Source organism: Pteropus alecto, unplaced genomic scaffold (genome assembly GCF_000325575.1).
Source record: "Pteropus alecto unplaced genomic scaffold, ASM32557v1 scaffold7, whole genome shotgun sequence".
Classification (NCBI taxonomy): domain Eukaryota; kingdom Metazoa; phylum Chordata; class Mammalia; order Chiroptera; family Pteropodidae; genus Pteropus; species Pteropus alecto.
In genome coordinates, this window is record NW_006494614.1 from 35,703,332 (window position 1) to 35,718,416 (window position 15,085).

The 15,085-nt window shown below is 31.7% G+C and overlaps 1 protein-coding gene across 1 annotated transcript; it reads left to right on the forward strand.

Annotated features, from left to right (window-relative positions):
- The first annotated feature begins 6,370 nt into the window (after nt 1-6,370).
- DEFB114 (defensin beta 114) lies at nt 6,371-12,790 on the forward strand. The gene is made up of 2 exons (XM_025042842.1): nt 6,371-6,380; nt 12,645-12,790. Exons 1-2 carry the CDS (start codon nt 6,371-6,373, stop codon nt 12,788-12,790), a joined length of 156 nt encoding a protein of 51 aa, XP_024898610.1.
- Nucleotides 12,791-15,085: the final 2,295 nt, after the last annotated feature.

The following is a 15,085-nucleotide window of genomic DNA, read 5'->3' on the forward strand; positions in this document are numbered from 1 at the left end:
CTAATTATAAAATAGACAAAGGAATTGGATATATATTTCTGCAAAGAAGGTATGCAAATGTTCAACAACCAGAAAGATGTTTAACCTCAATAGCCATCAAGGGAATAAATGCAAATCAATGGCACCATGAGTTTCCATTTCCCTCCCACTAAGAGAACTATAATGAAAACAACAGACATTAACAAATATTGGTGAGGGTATGAAGAAATTGGAACTTGCATACACTGTTGGTAGGAATATAAATTGATGCAAACACTTTGCAAAGCAATCTGACCATACCTGAAAAAGTTAAGAATGGAGTTTTCATTTGACTCTGCAACTCCATACTTAGGCAACCTCGTATGTGTAGGAGAAATGAAAACATATGTCAATGCAAAAACTTGTACACAAATATTCACAGCAGCATTACTGATAATAGCCAAAAGGTAGAAACAATCTAAATGTTCAGAGACTGATGAATTGATAAATGTCATGTGGCCTACATTCATATAATAGAATATTATTGATTCATGCTACAACATAGATAAACCTTGAAAATATTATAAGTAAAAGTAGACAGTCACAAATTGTCACAAATAATAGTAAAATAATAATAATAGTAAAATAATCCACTTGACTTTGAAACCAAGGACACCTATCTTTGATTAGCATGTGTTGTCATATTAGACACATAAAAACAGGCAATGCATTTCATACAACTTGCTGTATTACAATCCTTAAATATACAACATGAGTGTCTCAATTCTGATTACACAGAAAGTGCAAAAATAATCCTAGACAAGATAAAAGGAAGTACGTAACAAGTAAATGAGGCGTGAAAAGGGAGAAGAATGTTGGAATGAATGGCAGGAGGGCTGATATTTTCATTTTAAGTAGAGAAGGGTTAATGTTGTGACCAAAGTTGGTGGAAAAAAAGAAGTATTTAAAAGTTTGAGTATAACTTACAATCTCTTCTTAGCCTTTTGGCTTAGATCAAGTGAAGATAACTTAGAGGAATTTTAAAATATTAATATAACTTTCAAATATTTAAGGATACCACAGCAGAGAGTGTAAGTGATCTAAATCTGTATTTCTTACACTGGAAACCCAAAGATATAGTCTGGTTGTCAAGCAAAAACAAAATATAAGCTGGATTCTAATTTTTATGCTAATAGTAATTTTAAAAAACTTGAAATTGGGAAATCGAGGTGGAAAATGATTTCTATTCATTACAAGAGTTTTTTTTTTCAATATTTATTGTGTGCATATATTACTGTGATAAAAATTTAAACTAAATACAGACTAATTGGGCTTTTCTAGAAAAAATGTAGAGCTCCATAAATATTCAAGTTACATTTTTAAAAAGGTAATAAAATTAGTGACAAAAGTGACACTTTGAATATCTGGACTTTGATAAATGAATAATTTGAGAAAACTAATGGGATAACTAGCTATACAAATGAAGATTTTGGATATATGGACATATTGATACATTTATGTACCATATTAATGACTAGAATATATTTTGAAAAGTAACCAGGAGTTTAACTGACATGGTAACGTTCAGGTGGTTTACATCTAAAATGATAAATAGATATTTCTCTTAAACTCACTCCTTGCATTCCCCTTTATGTTGATGTTTAATCAATCACTACTGATACAAGGATGTTGTGTTTATAGCTATCTTGTATATAGAGAATACTCCCTAAAGATCAATTAATTTTAAGTGTTTTTAATTTGTGTAATTCTGCCCACAGTCCTAGTCAATGGAGCAGAGATTACGTACACAAAAATAAAACAAGTTCCGGATAAAGAGACTTTCTTTCATTAGAAAACTATAAATAGTAAATATCTCTTGGCTTTTTGGAAAGTGCTCTAGTCTCCAGATTTTGTTACCAAATCTTTCAACAGCTTCTTTCTACAGAATGAAGATCTTTTATTACCTCCTCCATTTTCTGTGTTATGTGACTTTCATTACACCAGGTAAAAGATGCTTTTGGCATGTTTGTATGTAGCATATAGCTTCTAACTAAAAGTAGAAATACTAGATTATGAACTGGAAAATGCGGGTTCTTAACACAATCTTTTCAATTAAGAATGTCTCTTCATTATGTTGAATCTTGGTTTCCTCATTGGGAATACTGTTATACTAATGTATTTTACTAACCTCATTTTGAAAATTAATATGCAGATAAAACGAAATGATCCTTTGTCTTTTTGGGGTCTTGATTTTTTTTAGATATACAAATTATTAAGAAAATCATAATTTATTAAATTTATAGAATTCAGAATTAAAGGCTTCATAATAAATTTTCCCCAAGGAAGATGAATGGACTGCGAACAAGAGTATATATCTCTTAGGATATCAATAATAGATGATTTAGAATATAGTCTCAGAATATACTGGGCAATGAGGGATAATGAGACAAGTAAAAAAATAGTACTTTGAAAATCCTTGTTGAACTGGTTAATGCATTAATATTGGAACAAATTAATGGCTTTATAAATCAATCAAAATAAATTATCAAAAAATGTACTGCAATGAAGCCCTCGATGGTGATTGTATAATACTTTTTATAGATGTAGCCTCTGAGTCAATTCGGACTATCTAGCAATGGAGATGTAAATTTATATCCAAAAGCGTTCTAACTTGGTCCTAGAGTTAAAAATTCAAGAGGTGCAATATGTATTAGAAATAGAAACAAATTCAAATTTAGAAAATTTAGATTTTAGTTTCCTACAATAGCTTGTGAACCTTGTGACCCAGAGAATTTAAGTGATTTGTCAACATTTTTAACAAAAAACAAAGGGAATACAAGCAGAATTAATAACAACCACAATTTAAAAAAATAAAAACTTTAATATAAAATTTTGTGCTTGTTAATTATATATACCTCAAACTGCCATTAGGATTTAATGAAATGATATATTAGAAAGTAGCCCTACAAACCGAAAATTAGTCTATCAGTATAGGTACTATTATTATTATAATTGTTGTATTGTTATAGTTATTATTAATAATAAAAGGGGCCTGAGTAAGTGAAGACCTCAAGTATGATTAGGGAAGGTGTTGGCGCACATGATGCTGGTGTGTCAATCAATAACCCTCTAACATTGAATGCGTTGAGCAAAATGCTAGACACTGAGAAAACAGAAATAAAGGACATTAATTCTCTAGGCATACTTACAATTTAGTTGAACAAACTCAGATAAGTCAATAAATTTTCTTGATTTAAAAGTTTTATATAAGTATGTTTTAAATAGTAAGAATGGTGAAATTATAGCAATGGTGGTGGTATGGGAAAATGTTCTGAATCTTTTGATCAAGAGCTTTGAAATTGGAGATAAGTCACTTGTATTTAAACCTTAGCAAGTGAGAGAAATAAACATAAGACAAGAAATAAATATGTGTCCAGTATGTGCCAAACACCATTTCATAACTTTTTATGAATATAGATATCTAATCTGACCTTTTAAATAACCGTATGAGATGACTGCTATTGCTTCTTTTTATAGAAGAGGAAAATTACATTAAAGGAGATAATTTTTCAAAGTCACACCTATGTGACTATGCGTGATATATTGAATACTAATCTAGGTTTTTCAAATTCCAGTATATTTGTTCTTTATACTTCATCATGCTTCCTATAGAAGTCACTGAGTTCAAAGAAAAGACTGAAGAGATAATTCAGTCAAAATAGCAAGGTCCCATGGAAAATAGCTGAACTTCAGATGTATAGCATATGTATCATCAAACTTCGTATTTTCTGAGCATTGCAGAAAACTTTTAAATAAGGCTATGGTAACACTATGAATATGACCACAAGCTTCCCTTTGTTTTTGGATTATTCAAACAGATATTAAGTTATAATAATGTCTACTGGGTTGGATAGAATGTTCTATATTGGGGCTTTGATTGACCAAAAATTTAAATTAAAAACCAGAAAGGGTAATACAAGATGTCAGAGTGGGTGGCTTTGAAGGAGTTCAAAGAACAGCATATATCAGTTGCACAATGGTGTGGTTTGGCAGTTGATAAAACCTTAAAGTCACAAAAGATGCAATAAAAATATATTTTCTTATGAAGATGTGAGATGAGTGTTTGGTCCAAACAGAATAATAACATGCTGAAGAGACCAATGGTAGAAAATTGATAGAAATCAATGCTGATGATGGTTAGAGCATGAAAGAATGTGCTATATTTTAAGGAAGTATAATCATAAGATAACCCATAGAGATAGTGAAAACAGCATACTATAGTGGTTTGTAGAATGAACTTGCCATCAAATAGAACAAGGTTTATATTAAGAAGCTGGGGCTCCTTTGTAGTTGTGGAGGAATCTTTAATTCTCTTACCTCAACAATGGATGGTAATATCAGTAATATTATAAGCTTGTGCAAAGATTAAAAGAAATAATGTAAATAAAGTGTTTATCATATTGAATATCATGTTACAATATTTCAAGAAATGAAAGCAGAGAAATAGAAGTAGAAAGAAAAAGAAGAGAGAAAATAGAAGTGGAGGAATACAGGGTATTCCTGTATAGCCAGTTCTTAAGTTGTAGCCAGTTTTTAAGATGTCTCAGACTACTCCATAAAATTCCCCCCAGGGAAGATGGCAGGTATACAGTGGTGTTGGCAGCTTTATGATATATTGTGTGGTGAATGACAGCTGAGTCTAAAATAGTGAAGAAGAAACATTCACTTGTGTTGAAATATTGGCAACAAGACAGTATCAGTCCTGATGTTCTAGGTTTTATTAAATTTAAAATCAAGGTGAGTCAGTCACCAAGGCAATTTGGTTACTTGAGAAATATGATAAAATGTTGGAAGAGTGGGGCCCATAAAAATAAATACACTTTTCAAATTGACCAGGATTTTATTGATTAGTTAAATAGCTTCTCGATCAATCCAGAAAGATGTGCTATGACAAATAAACACTATGCTACTCTTGTGGCAATGATTAGTTTGTATTAATTAATTGTATTAGTTAAGGGTAACAAATTAATTGTAATTTCTTTCCATATATTTACCCACCTGATTTAAAGAATTATACCTTTAAATAGTCTTAATTTTTAAACCCTTTAAACAGTTTTGAATAATTAAGAAACAAAGGAAACAGATATTAATATTTTAAAACCATTTATGACCTATTATGACCTTTACATGATGGTACTATTAATTCATAGGAAATCTCAATAGTAGAGATTCAGGTGCCAGCCATAGCATGAGATAAGTATAACCCTTGCCAAACTGACAATGCTTCAGGAATAGAAAAGAAAAAGATTTAATTCTAAAATCTGAATAAGAGGTAGATAAGAGAAGGGAAACAGAAATTGATATTAAATTCTCAATTATCAACCAACTTTAAGCTGTATTAAAGTGAAGGAAATTGACAAGTAATTTCAAATAGAGTGGCTAGAATTATTTTATTTAAATTTGCCTAAAGTAAAATTTTTCCTACATTTAGTTTGCAGTCCAGAACACCATTTACTAATCATATATAGAGTACATTATCAAGTATATATTACTCATGATTCTTTATATATGTATTATATACATCTATATCTATTATATGTATCTATTATATATCCATTTTAATAGAATTCTATCTTATAAATTGTCATTCACAAAACATTCAACTTTTATTTTTCACATCTTCACTTTCTTCTGTAGTTGTAAATTAATTAAGACTCCTAGACACAGCCAAATCTACCATAAACAGTATCTAATTTAAAGCAATATCCAGATACCTACAGAGTGCTTTTCATGTGTAAATGTCCGATTTTTTAATGTAGAGGCCATGGGTTAAATATTCAAGTGTGGATTCTGGACTTGAATAATCTAGGATTGAATTCTGGGTTAAGCATGTACTAATTTTACAAACTAGGGAAAAATTATTTGGTCACTTAAAGCTTCAGGTATCTATCTGAACAGCAACTAGCTCAAACCTTTATGACATTTAAATGAGATAACGTATGCAAAACATTTAAAACAATACCTGACACATAAATTTGCAATGAATGAAAACTATTTTGATTATATTAGACCACAAATGGACCGTAAAACACGTTTAAAATTTTAAAGAATAGAAATTCTACAATACATGTCAGAACATAATGGAATTAAAATAGAAAATATCCCAAAATATACGGAGATTATTCATTAACATGTGAGTTAAAAAAGAAATCTCAATGTAAATTTAAAAATATTTTGGGGGAGTGGGAAAAAAAATGACATAGATGATAGAGGCTCTGTTCATCCTTTTGGTGACCAAATCAAAGTTGTGACGGAAACAAGGAGCAAACAGCAAGGAAAAATCACCTGGGATCTAAAGGAACAAGCCATACAACTAGGGAGAAATTCGAGAAATCCAAGAAATCACCCTGCAATGGCAGCAGGTAGGTTGAGACAAGGACGTGAGGCTGCCCCATCCCTAGTGGCTGAGTGGGACAGAGGCCATAGTTGTGGCAGCTGCAGATGCCCCTTAAAGGGGCCACGTCTGCGAGTGAACTTCTGTGGTGACGGACCAACCCACTCTGAGCACCAGTGACTTTGGCTGCGTGCAGGGGCACCAGGGACTTACAGGGGAGCACTGAGTTGTCAGAGTGAGGGCTGAGGTGAGATTCCCTCTGTACAGAAATGCCTGCAGTATCCATTGTTTCCTGTTGAGTCTCCCCTCTTCCCAGTGTGACAGACACAACGCTGCTTTAACAGAGAAGTCATCAAACTGGGTAACAGAGGTTGCTCCACCCAGAGGGTTCCCTGAAACACATCTCCCCCAACTCGTGGCTCCACCCAAGTCACATCCAAGTACATCTTCAGCGAGTCTGGAGCTCTTTGCTGAGCAGCACCTAGACTCACACAGCTGGCCTCAGTTTCTGGTGTGGCCTTTGGAGGCAACTAAAAATGCAGTATCTGTGGATTGCTTAATGAATCTTAACAGGTGGCCCCAGAGGGGCAGATGCTTGGACTACATTTGGCTTGCAACTGAACCCCTCTCAGGACTGGGCCACTGGACACCTACCACACAAATCCACGCTAATATGACCGGGAAACTTAAGACATGGAAAGACAGACACGGAAACACAGCAAAAATGGGAAGACAAAGAAGCAGAAATCATATGAGAGAACAGAACAGAGATCCAGAAATAATGGAGTAAAGCAATCTAACAGATGCAGAGTTCAAAACACTGGTTATAAAGATGCTCAATTAACTTATTGGACGTGCAGATGAATTCAGTGACAACAATAAAGAGATAAAAAACATAAACATGCAAATAGAAATTATAAAAGGGAACCAGTCATAAATGAAGAACACATTATCTGAGATGAGAAGTATATTAAATGGAATAAACAAAGTGAATAAAGAAGAGGATCAACTGACCTATCTAGAAGACAGGAAAGCCAAGGACACTCAATCAGAATGGCAAGAAAAAAGAAGCCAAGGATATAATAATAATTTAAGGAGCCTATGGGATGGGACACGATTAAAGGTAAAAACACCCATCTCATAGGGGTACCTGAAGAGGGAGAACAAGAAGTTGAATATATATTTGAAGAAATAATGATAGAAAAATTCCCTAACCTGGTGAAGGAAATAGACATACAACCCCAGGAAGAGCAGAGAGTTTCCAAAACCAGGAACCAAAAGAGGCCCACACCAAGACACATCATAATTAAAATGCCAAAGTTTAAATGCAAAGAGAGAATCTTAAAAGCAGCAAGAGAAAAGTAGTTAGTTACCTGGCAGCTGATTTCTCAAAATAAACTATGCAGGACAGAAGGGCTTGGCACAAAATATTTGACGTGATGGAGACCCGGGATCTACAACCAAGAATATTTTGTCCAGAAAAGCTATCATTTAGAGTCGAAGGACAGATAAAGAGCTTCCCAGACAAAAATAAGCTAAAAGAATTTATCACCACCAAGCCAGTATTACAGGAAATGTTGGAGGGACTTCTTTAAGAAGAAAAGCATGTATCAAAAACAGGAATAAAGAATGGTAATAACTACATTCTTATCGACAAGTCCCTCAAATGGAAAAGAATGAAGTGCTCCAACCAAAGTATAGAGTGGCTAAATGGATAAGAAAACAAGACCCCTAACATATGCTGCCTATAAGACTCACTTCAGATTAAAGACACACACACAGACTAAAAGAAAAGGGATGGAAAAAGATATTGCCGTGATGGACCTAGAGGGCATTGAGCTGAATGAAATGGGTCTGGTAGAGAAAGACAAATATCACATGATTTCACATACATGTGGAATCTGAAGAACAAAATAAATAACAAGACCAGTAAAAAAAGTGGAAATAAACTTATAGATACAGAGAATATTTAGAGGCATACTAGATGGGAGGGGGTTTGGAGGACACAAAAAAGGCAAAGGAATTAAGAGGTACAAATGGATAGTTGCAGAATAGACATGGAGATGTAGCATGTAGCATGGGGAAGATGGTTAATAATGTTGTAATAAATATGTAAGGGTGAAGAAGGGTACTAGATTTAGTGCGGTGATCACTCTGCGAGTTATATGGATCTCTATGTGAGTTATATGGATCTCTATGATTACTATGCTACACAACTGAAACTGGTATATTATTCCATGCCAAATATAAGTGGGAAAAAAAACTCTTTGAATTGTACAATGGAAATGCAAACAACTAATTGTCTATTATATTTCAATAAAGACCAAAAAATATTTTTAACTAAATGAAAATAAAACTTATTAAAATTTATAGTATGTAGTGAAAGTGGTACATAGAGGGAAATTTATAGCATTTTATGAATATATTAGTAAAGAAGAAAGATCTAAAAATCAATAATCTAATTTTTCATCTTAGGTAATTAAAAAACAAAGAGCAAATTAAATCCAAAGTAAGTAGAAGAGAAGAAAGGTAAGAATTAGACCAGAAATCATTAAAATTGAAAACAGGAAACCAATAGAGAAAATCAGTACGATCAAAAGCTTGTTTTTTAAAGATCAATAAAATGATAAGTTTCTAGCCAGACTAAGCAAATAAGAAAGCAGACATGAATTATTAATACCAGAAATGAAGAGGAGACATTTCTACAGATCCCATGGAAATTAAAAGGATAATGAAGGAATACTATTAGTAATTGTAGGTCAAAAATTTAATAACCTATATGAAATGACCCAATTCTTTGAAAGACAAAATATGAAAAAACTCACATAAGAAGAAATAGGCAATAAGAAAAAGCCTATATCTTTTTAAAAAGTTGAATCAATAATTGATACCTTTCCAAAATAGAAAACACCAACCCATATAGGTTCATTGGTAAATTCTACCAAACAATTAAGAAAGTATACCAATTCTCCAAAATTTTTTTAGAGTATAGAAGTGGAAGGAATATTTCATTATCCAATGAGACCTGCATTATGATAATACCAAAACCAGACAAAAGTATTTTGTGAAAACTACTGACCACTATCTTTTATAAACTTAGATGCAAAATTCCTCAGAAAAATATTAACCTATGAAAACCATAATACATAAACAGAATTATACACCACAACCAAATGGGATATTTTCCAGGTATGCAAGACTAGTTCAATGTTTAAAAAAGAATTAAAGTAATTCATCATATCAAAAAAAAAATCTCACATAATTATATCATTAGAAGTAGAAAAATTATTTGATAATATCCAACATCTATTCATGATAAAAACTCTCAGTAAAATAGGAATACAAAAGCTCTTTCTCAAAGTGATAAAGACTGTCTACAAAGAACCTATCACTTAGTGATTACCAGAGGAAAAGTGGAGTAGAATAGAGAGGAGGTAAATAAGAGTAAAGGTAGTCAAATACATGGTGGCAAAAAGAGATTTGACTTTGGGTGGAGAACACACAGTGCAATATATAGATGAATGTTATGGAATTGTACATTTAAAACCTATATAATTTCATTAATTAATGAGACCCTCAATAAATTTAATTTAAAAAAAGAACTTATAGCTAACAACATACTTAATAGTGAGAAACAGTTTTCTCCATAAAATAGCTACAGGAAAGGATATTTCCTCTCACTGCTTCTTTCAAACATCATACTAGAAGTTCTTGCTAATACATAAGGCCAGAAAAATAAATAAAGGGTATACAGATTGGGAAGGTAGACATAAAACTGTTATTGTTCACAGATGACATGATTATCTATGTAGAAAATATGAATGAATTGACAAATAAAATTCCTAGAAATAAGTAAATATAGCAAGATTGTAGAATACAAGGTTAATATATAAATGCCAATTGATTTCCTATATACCAATAATAATCAAGTAGAATTTGAAATTAAAAACATAATACCATATATTAGCACCTCCAAAATATAATACTTAGGTATAAATCTACAAAATATGTATAAGATCTACATGAGAAAAATCTACAAAATTATGATGAATGAAATTAAAGACCTGAAAAAGCAGAAATTTTATATTCATGAATAGGAAGATTCAATATTTTCAAGAAGTCAGTTCTAAACTTACTTTAAAGCTACAGTAATCAAGACAGATTGATATTGGTGAAAAAAGGGATAAATAGATTCACAAAACAGGTTAGAGAGCCCACAAATATACTCTCATAAATATAGTCAACTAATCTTTGACAAAAGAACAAAAGTCATACAGTGGAGCAAATATAGTCTCTTCAGCGAATGAAGTTGGAACAATTAGACATCCTAATGCAAAAAAAAAAAAAAAATCTAGTCACAGACTTTATACTCTACACAAAAAAATGATTCAGAATCAATCATAGCCCTGAATGTAAAATGCAAAACTATAAAACTCCTAGAAGATAGCATAGTAGAAACATAGATGTCCTTGTGTATGGTGATGACTTTTTAGATACAACACCAAAGGTATAATTCATGAAAAAAAGAATTGATAAGCTGGACTTCAGTAAATTAAAAACTTCTACTCTTTAAAAGACATTGCCAAGATAATGAAATGACAATCGCAGACTAGGAGAAATAGTTGCAACAGACACATATCATAAAAGATCAATATCCACAATATACAAAAACTCTTAAAATTCAACAATAAGAAAATAAAAAACCCAATTAAAAAATGAACCAAAGACCTTAACAGATGCCTCACAAACAAGATATGCAGATAGCAAGTAAGCATATGAAAGGATGCTCCACATCGTATGTCATCAGAGAAATGCAAATTAAAACAATAGTCAGATACCACTTCACACTTATTAGAATAGCCAAAATCCAGAATACTGACATCAAATTCTGGTGAGGACATAAAGCAACAGCAACTCTTATACTCTTTGCTGGTGGATTTGCAAAGTGATACAGCAATTTGGAATACAGTTTGGCACTTTTTTAACAAAACTAAGCATACCTTTATTATATGATCTAGCAATTGTGCTCCTTAGTATTTACCCAAAGGAGGTGAAAATTTATGTCCACATAAAAACTTACAAATGGATGTTTATAGAAGCTGTATTCATAATTTCCAAAATTTGGAAACATCCAAGATGTACTTCAGTAGGTAAATGGATAAACTATGGTACATATAAACAATGGAATATTATTCAGTACTAAAAAAAATGAGCAATGAAGCAGTTAAAGGACATATAGAAATCTTAAGTGCACATTAATAAGTGAAAACAAATCAATCTGAAAAAGCTATGTACTGTATGATTCCAACTATATGATATCCTAAAAAAAGCAAAACTATGAAGATAATAAAAAAAGGCAATGGTTGCCAGATGATTTAGGGGAGAGATGAATAGGTACAGTGCAAATTTTTAAGGCAATAACTAAACTCTGCATGATATGTATGTCATTATATATTTGCCCACACCCATAAAATGCACAATATCAAGAGTGAACCTTAATGTAAACTATAGGATTTATATAATTATGATATGTCAGTGTAGGCTTATCTTTGTTAAAAATGTAACATTCTGGTGAATGATGTTGATAATGGGGAACATGTATGAGTGGAGGAAGAAGATATTTGGAGAATCTCTGTATCCTTTTCTCAATTTTGTTGTAAACTTAAACTGCCTTAAAAAATTAAATTAAAAAAAATTAAAAACTTAAAAAAATTCATGAACAATAAAAACATTATACCAATAACATAAAAAGCAAAATACTGAAACAATTAAATAGAGAAAAAATGAAAAACTTCAATACAAATAACCAAAGCCATAAAATTAAAATTGAATGAATACCATTTTATTTGGGGGCAAAATTTATATACATTGTTGGTGGCAGTAGTTAAGAACCTTAGAATGTATCTTTTTCACAACTACCTAAATATGTATCATATAATTATTAAAATATCAAATATAAATTTGCTTACCACAATTCTAAAACGTTAAAATTTTAAATATGACTTAGCTAAAAGATCGAATAAATTGCCACTTGGAATATCAAGGGAATATTTTGTAGCTTTAAAAACAATGTTCAATTTTGTTGAGAAGAGTAATATATAACCTTTAATCAAGTATTAATCAAAAACAAATTTCAATTTTATATATATAGTGATACATAATATTTTTAATGTCTTCTTATTTTTTGATATTTTTCAAATTTGTTACAATGTATATAGTACTTTTGGTAATCAGAAATAATATGTTCTTAAATAAGAGATCAGTAATTTCAGTTACTCTTCTTTTACTGTAGCCACATGTACCTTGGTGGATCCTGATATGTGCTCAAAACGTTTTGGTCGCTGTAGGAGACAATGTCTTAAAGAGGAAAAGCAAATTGATATATGTTTCTCACCAAATAAGATTTGCTGCATTGAGAGGTTGTATGAAGAGGATTAATCTTGGAAAGGAAGATGTACCTCTGACCAAAGAAGTCATGTGTGCACCAATGCAGAGATATAGGAATATAAGTAGAACTTCTGTAATAAATAAACATATAAACCAATGTTGATATCTTCCTTTGTAGGTGCTAATTATGTATCAATGGAATGAAGTAACACCTTTCTTATTTTCTCTAAGCTAAATGTTTTTGTCGAGGCAAGATCTGGTGCTAATTTACCATCATATGGATACCATGTTTGCTACAATTAGAACCACTTTTGGTGTGTCATGGTTCACCTATGCTTACACAAATGAACATTTTCCAGCTTAACCATGACTCATGAGAAAATTTATTCATGGAAATTAGTACCCATAGGCTTATCAATTGTCTAAATGTCATAATCATGTTAAATAACAGGACACCTAAGTATGAAATGAATGCATGAGCTACAGCAGAGCATGGAGATACTCATTGGTGTTTCCTCTCTTCTCTCAAGATTCTGCTCATGCAAAAAGGCATATTAATCTAATACTAGCTAATACTAATACTGTTAAACTGAGTTTAAAAACAATTTGAACTTTGGCTAAAGAATTTAGATTCATAAAACATTAGCTCAGCATTTTCTTACTTAGTTCTAGATGGGTAAGAAAATGCATGAAAATCTTTTATTTCAGCTTCAATCTAAGGACTAAACAGCACAATAAGTCTCTGTAATGTCGAAGCTGGGAAAGGAACATGGAGACTAGACTTTGTTTATCAGCTAAAAGCAAAACATAAATCAACCCATTATCAATATTCTATAAGGTTCTTAACAATATTCTACGTATTTGTTGATTATCATGTTCTTTAAAATTAACTTAACTACCAACCCAAGATCACTGCCTTTTTTTTTTTTAATTTGGAAATCTGTTAAAGCTAATGTGAATTTCTACCTTAAAGGTGTCGTTTAGCCACCAGGTATTAAAATGATGTGTACCTCAAAAAAAATATTTAACTCATGTAGAATCCACAAGCAACAAGGATAGCCAAGATCTGTACTTCTGTAGGATCAAGAATCAGATATAAGGATCAAATTCAAGGATTTGAATGTAAGAAAGAAATATATCAAGAGCTCCAGGGATGAGAACAAGTTGAAAAGTTGAATTCAATAAGACATAAGACAAAATCATTCAAGATTTACAATAAAATTTTAAGGAAAGGGTATTTTGGAGATGGCAGCAGTAACATAGTAGCAGCAACATAGTAAGTTAAAATAGAGCAGCTAAATAGTACAACCAAAACTCAATAAAAAGTTTGCAACAAACTAGGTGACAAGATATTCCCGCATACCTTAACCACATAGATGGGGCGAAGGGAGGGACACCAAGAACTTAAAGACCTTTGTGGAATTTGTATCTGTGTAGGAGAAATTAGATGAAGAAAAGCAACCTTTTTATGGATATGAGAATAGAAGATCCCCACAGTGCCAACAGCATTCACTGGGAAGGATAGAAATACAATTTAATTATAGCAGCTGTAACTGGGAGGAATTTTCCAGTCTGATAGTGGGTAAATGAAGTGATAATTGGCAATGACTGACAGGGCTGAGGAAATTTACTCTTCTGAACACCTGAAACTGACCAGACAATACTTATATTAAGAAAAAGTGCCGAGAGTAGAGAAAAAAATTGACCAGGACTATAAAAACGAGGAAAGACACACCCAATTTTTGCTTATGTCTACTGTCAGGAATAGACCTATGTCCAGAAACTTCATTTCTCAATATCCCAATTTAGTGTGTTAGGTAGGGACAAAGAACAGTGTACAAAATACCCAGTCTGAGAGCTCTCACTGATGTATTGGCAGCATCATTATATTATATATACTTATATATTATATATATACTTGCTCATTATATTATATTCCATTGTGCTATGGCTTTTATAGATGCTTTTTCCACAGCTAGAGTTCTAGTAAACTATAAGGGTTTAGGAAGTATTATATCTTTTTCCTTTATCTCTCCTCAAATTCATAACAGGCTTTAAAGTATAGTAGATATTAATCAATAAATGTTGGAAAATAATGAAACATTTATCCTACACATTATTTGTCTTAAGCAGAAAACATTTTATTTGAAACTTTATGGTTTTGAATTCATTTCAGTGCTGAGCTAAAAAATAGAAATTTCTGTAGGTGTTTCTAGTTTTAATAATACAGAATTTACTATTGACTCCTCAATCTTGGACAAGTTACTAAACTAGCTGTAAGTTTGATTATTTATAAAGAGTAATGATAATAAATCATCATTAAATATAAAAAAGTTGTGATCTATA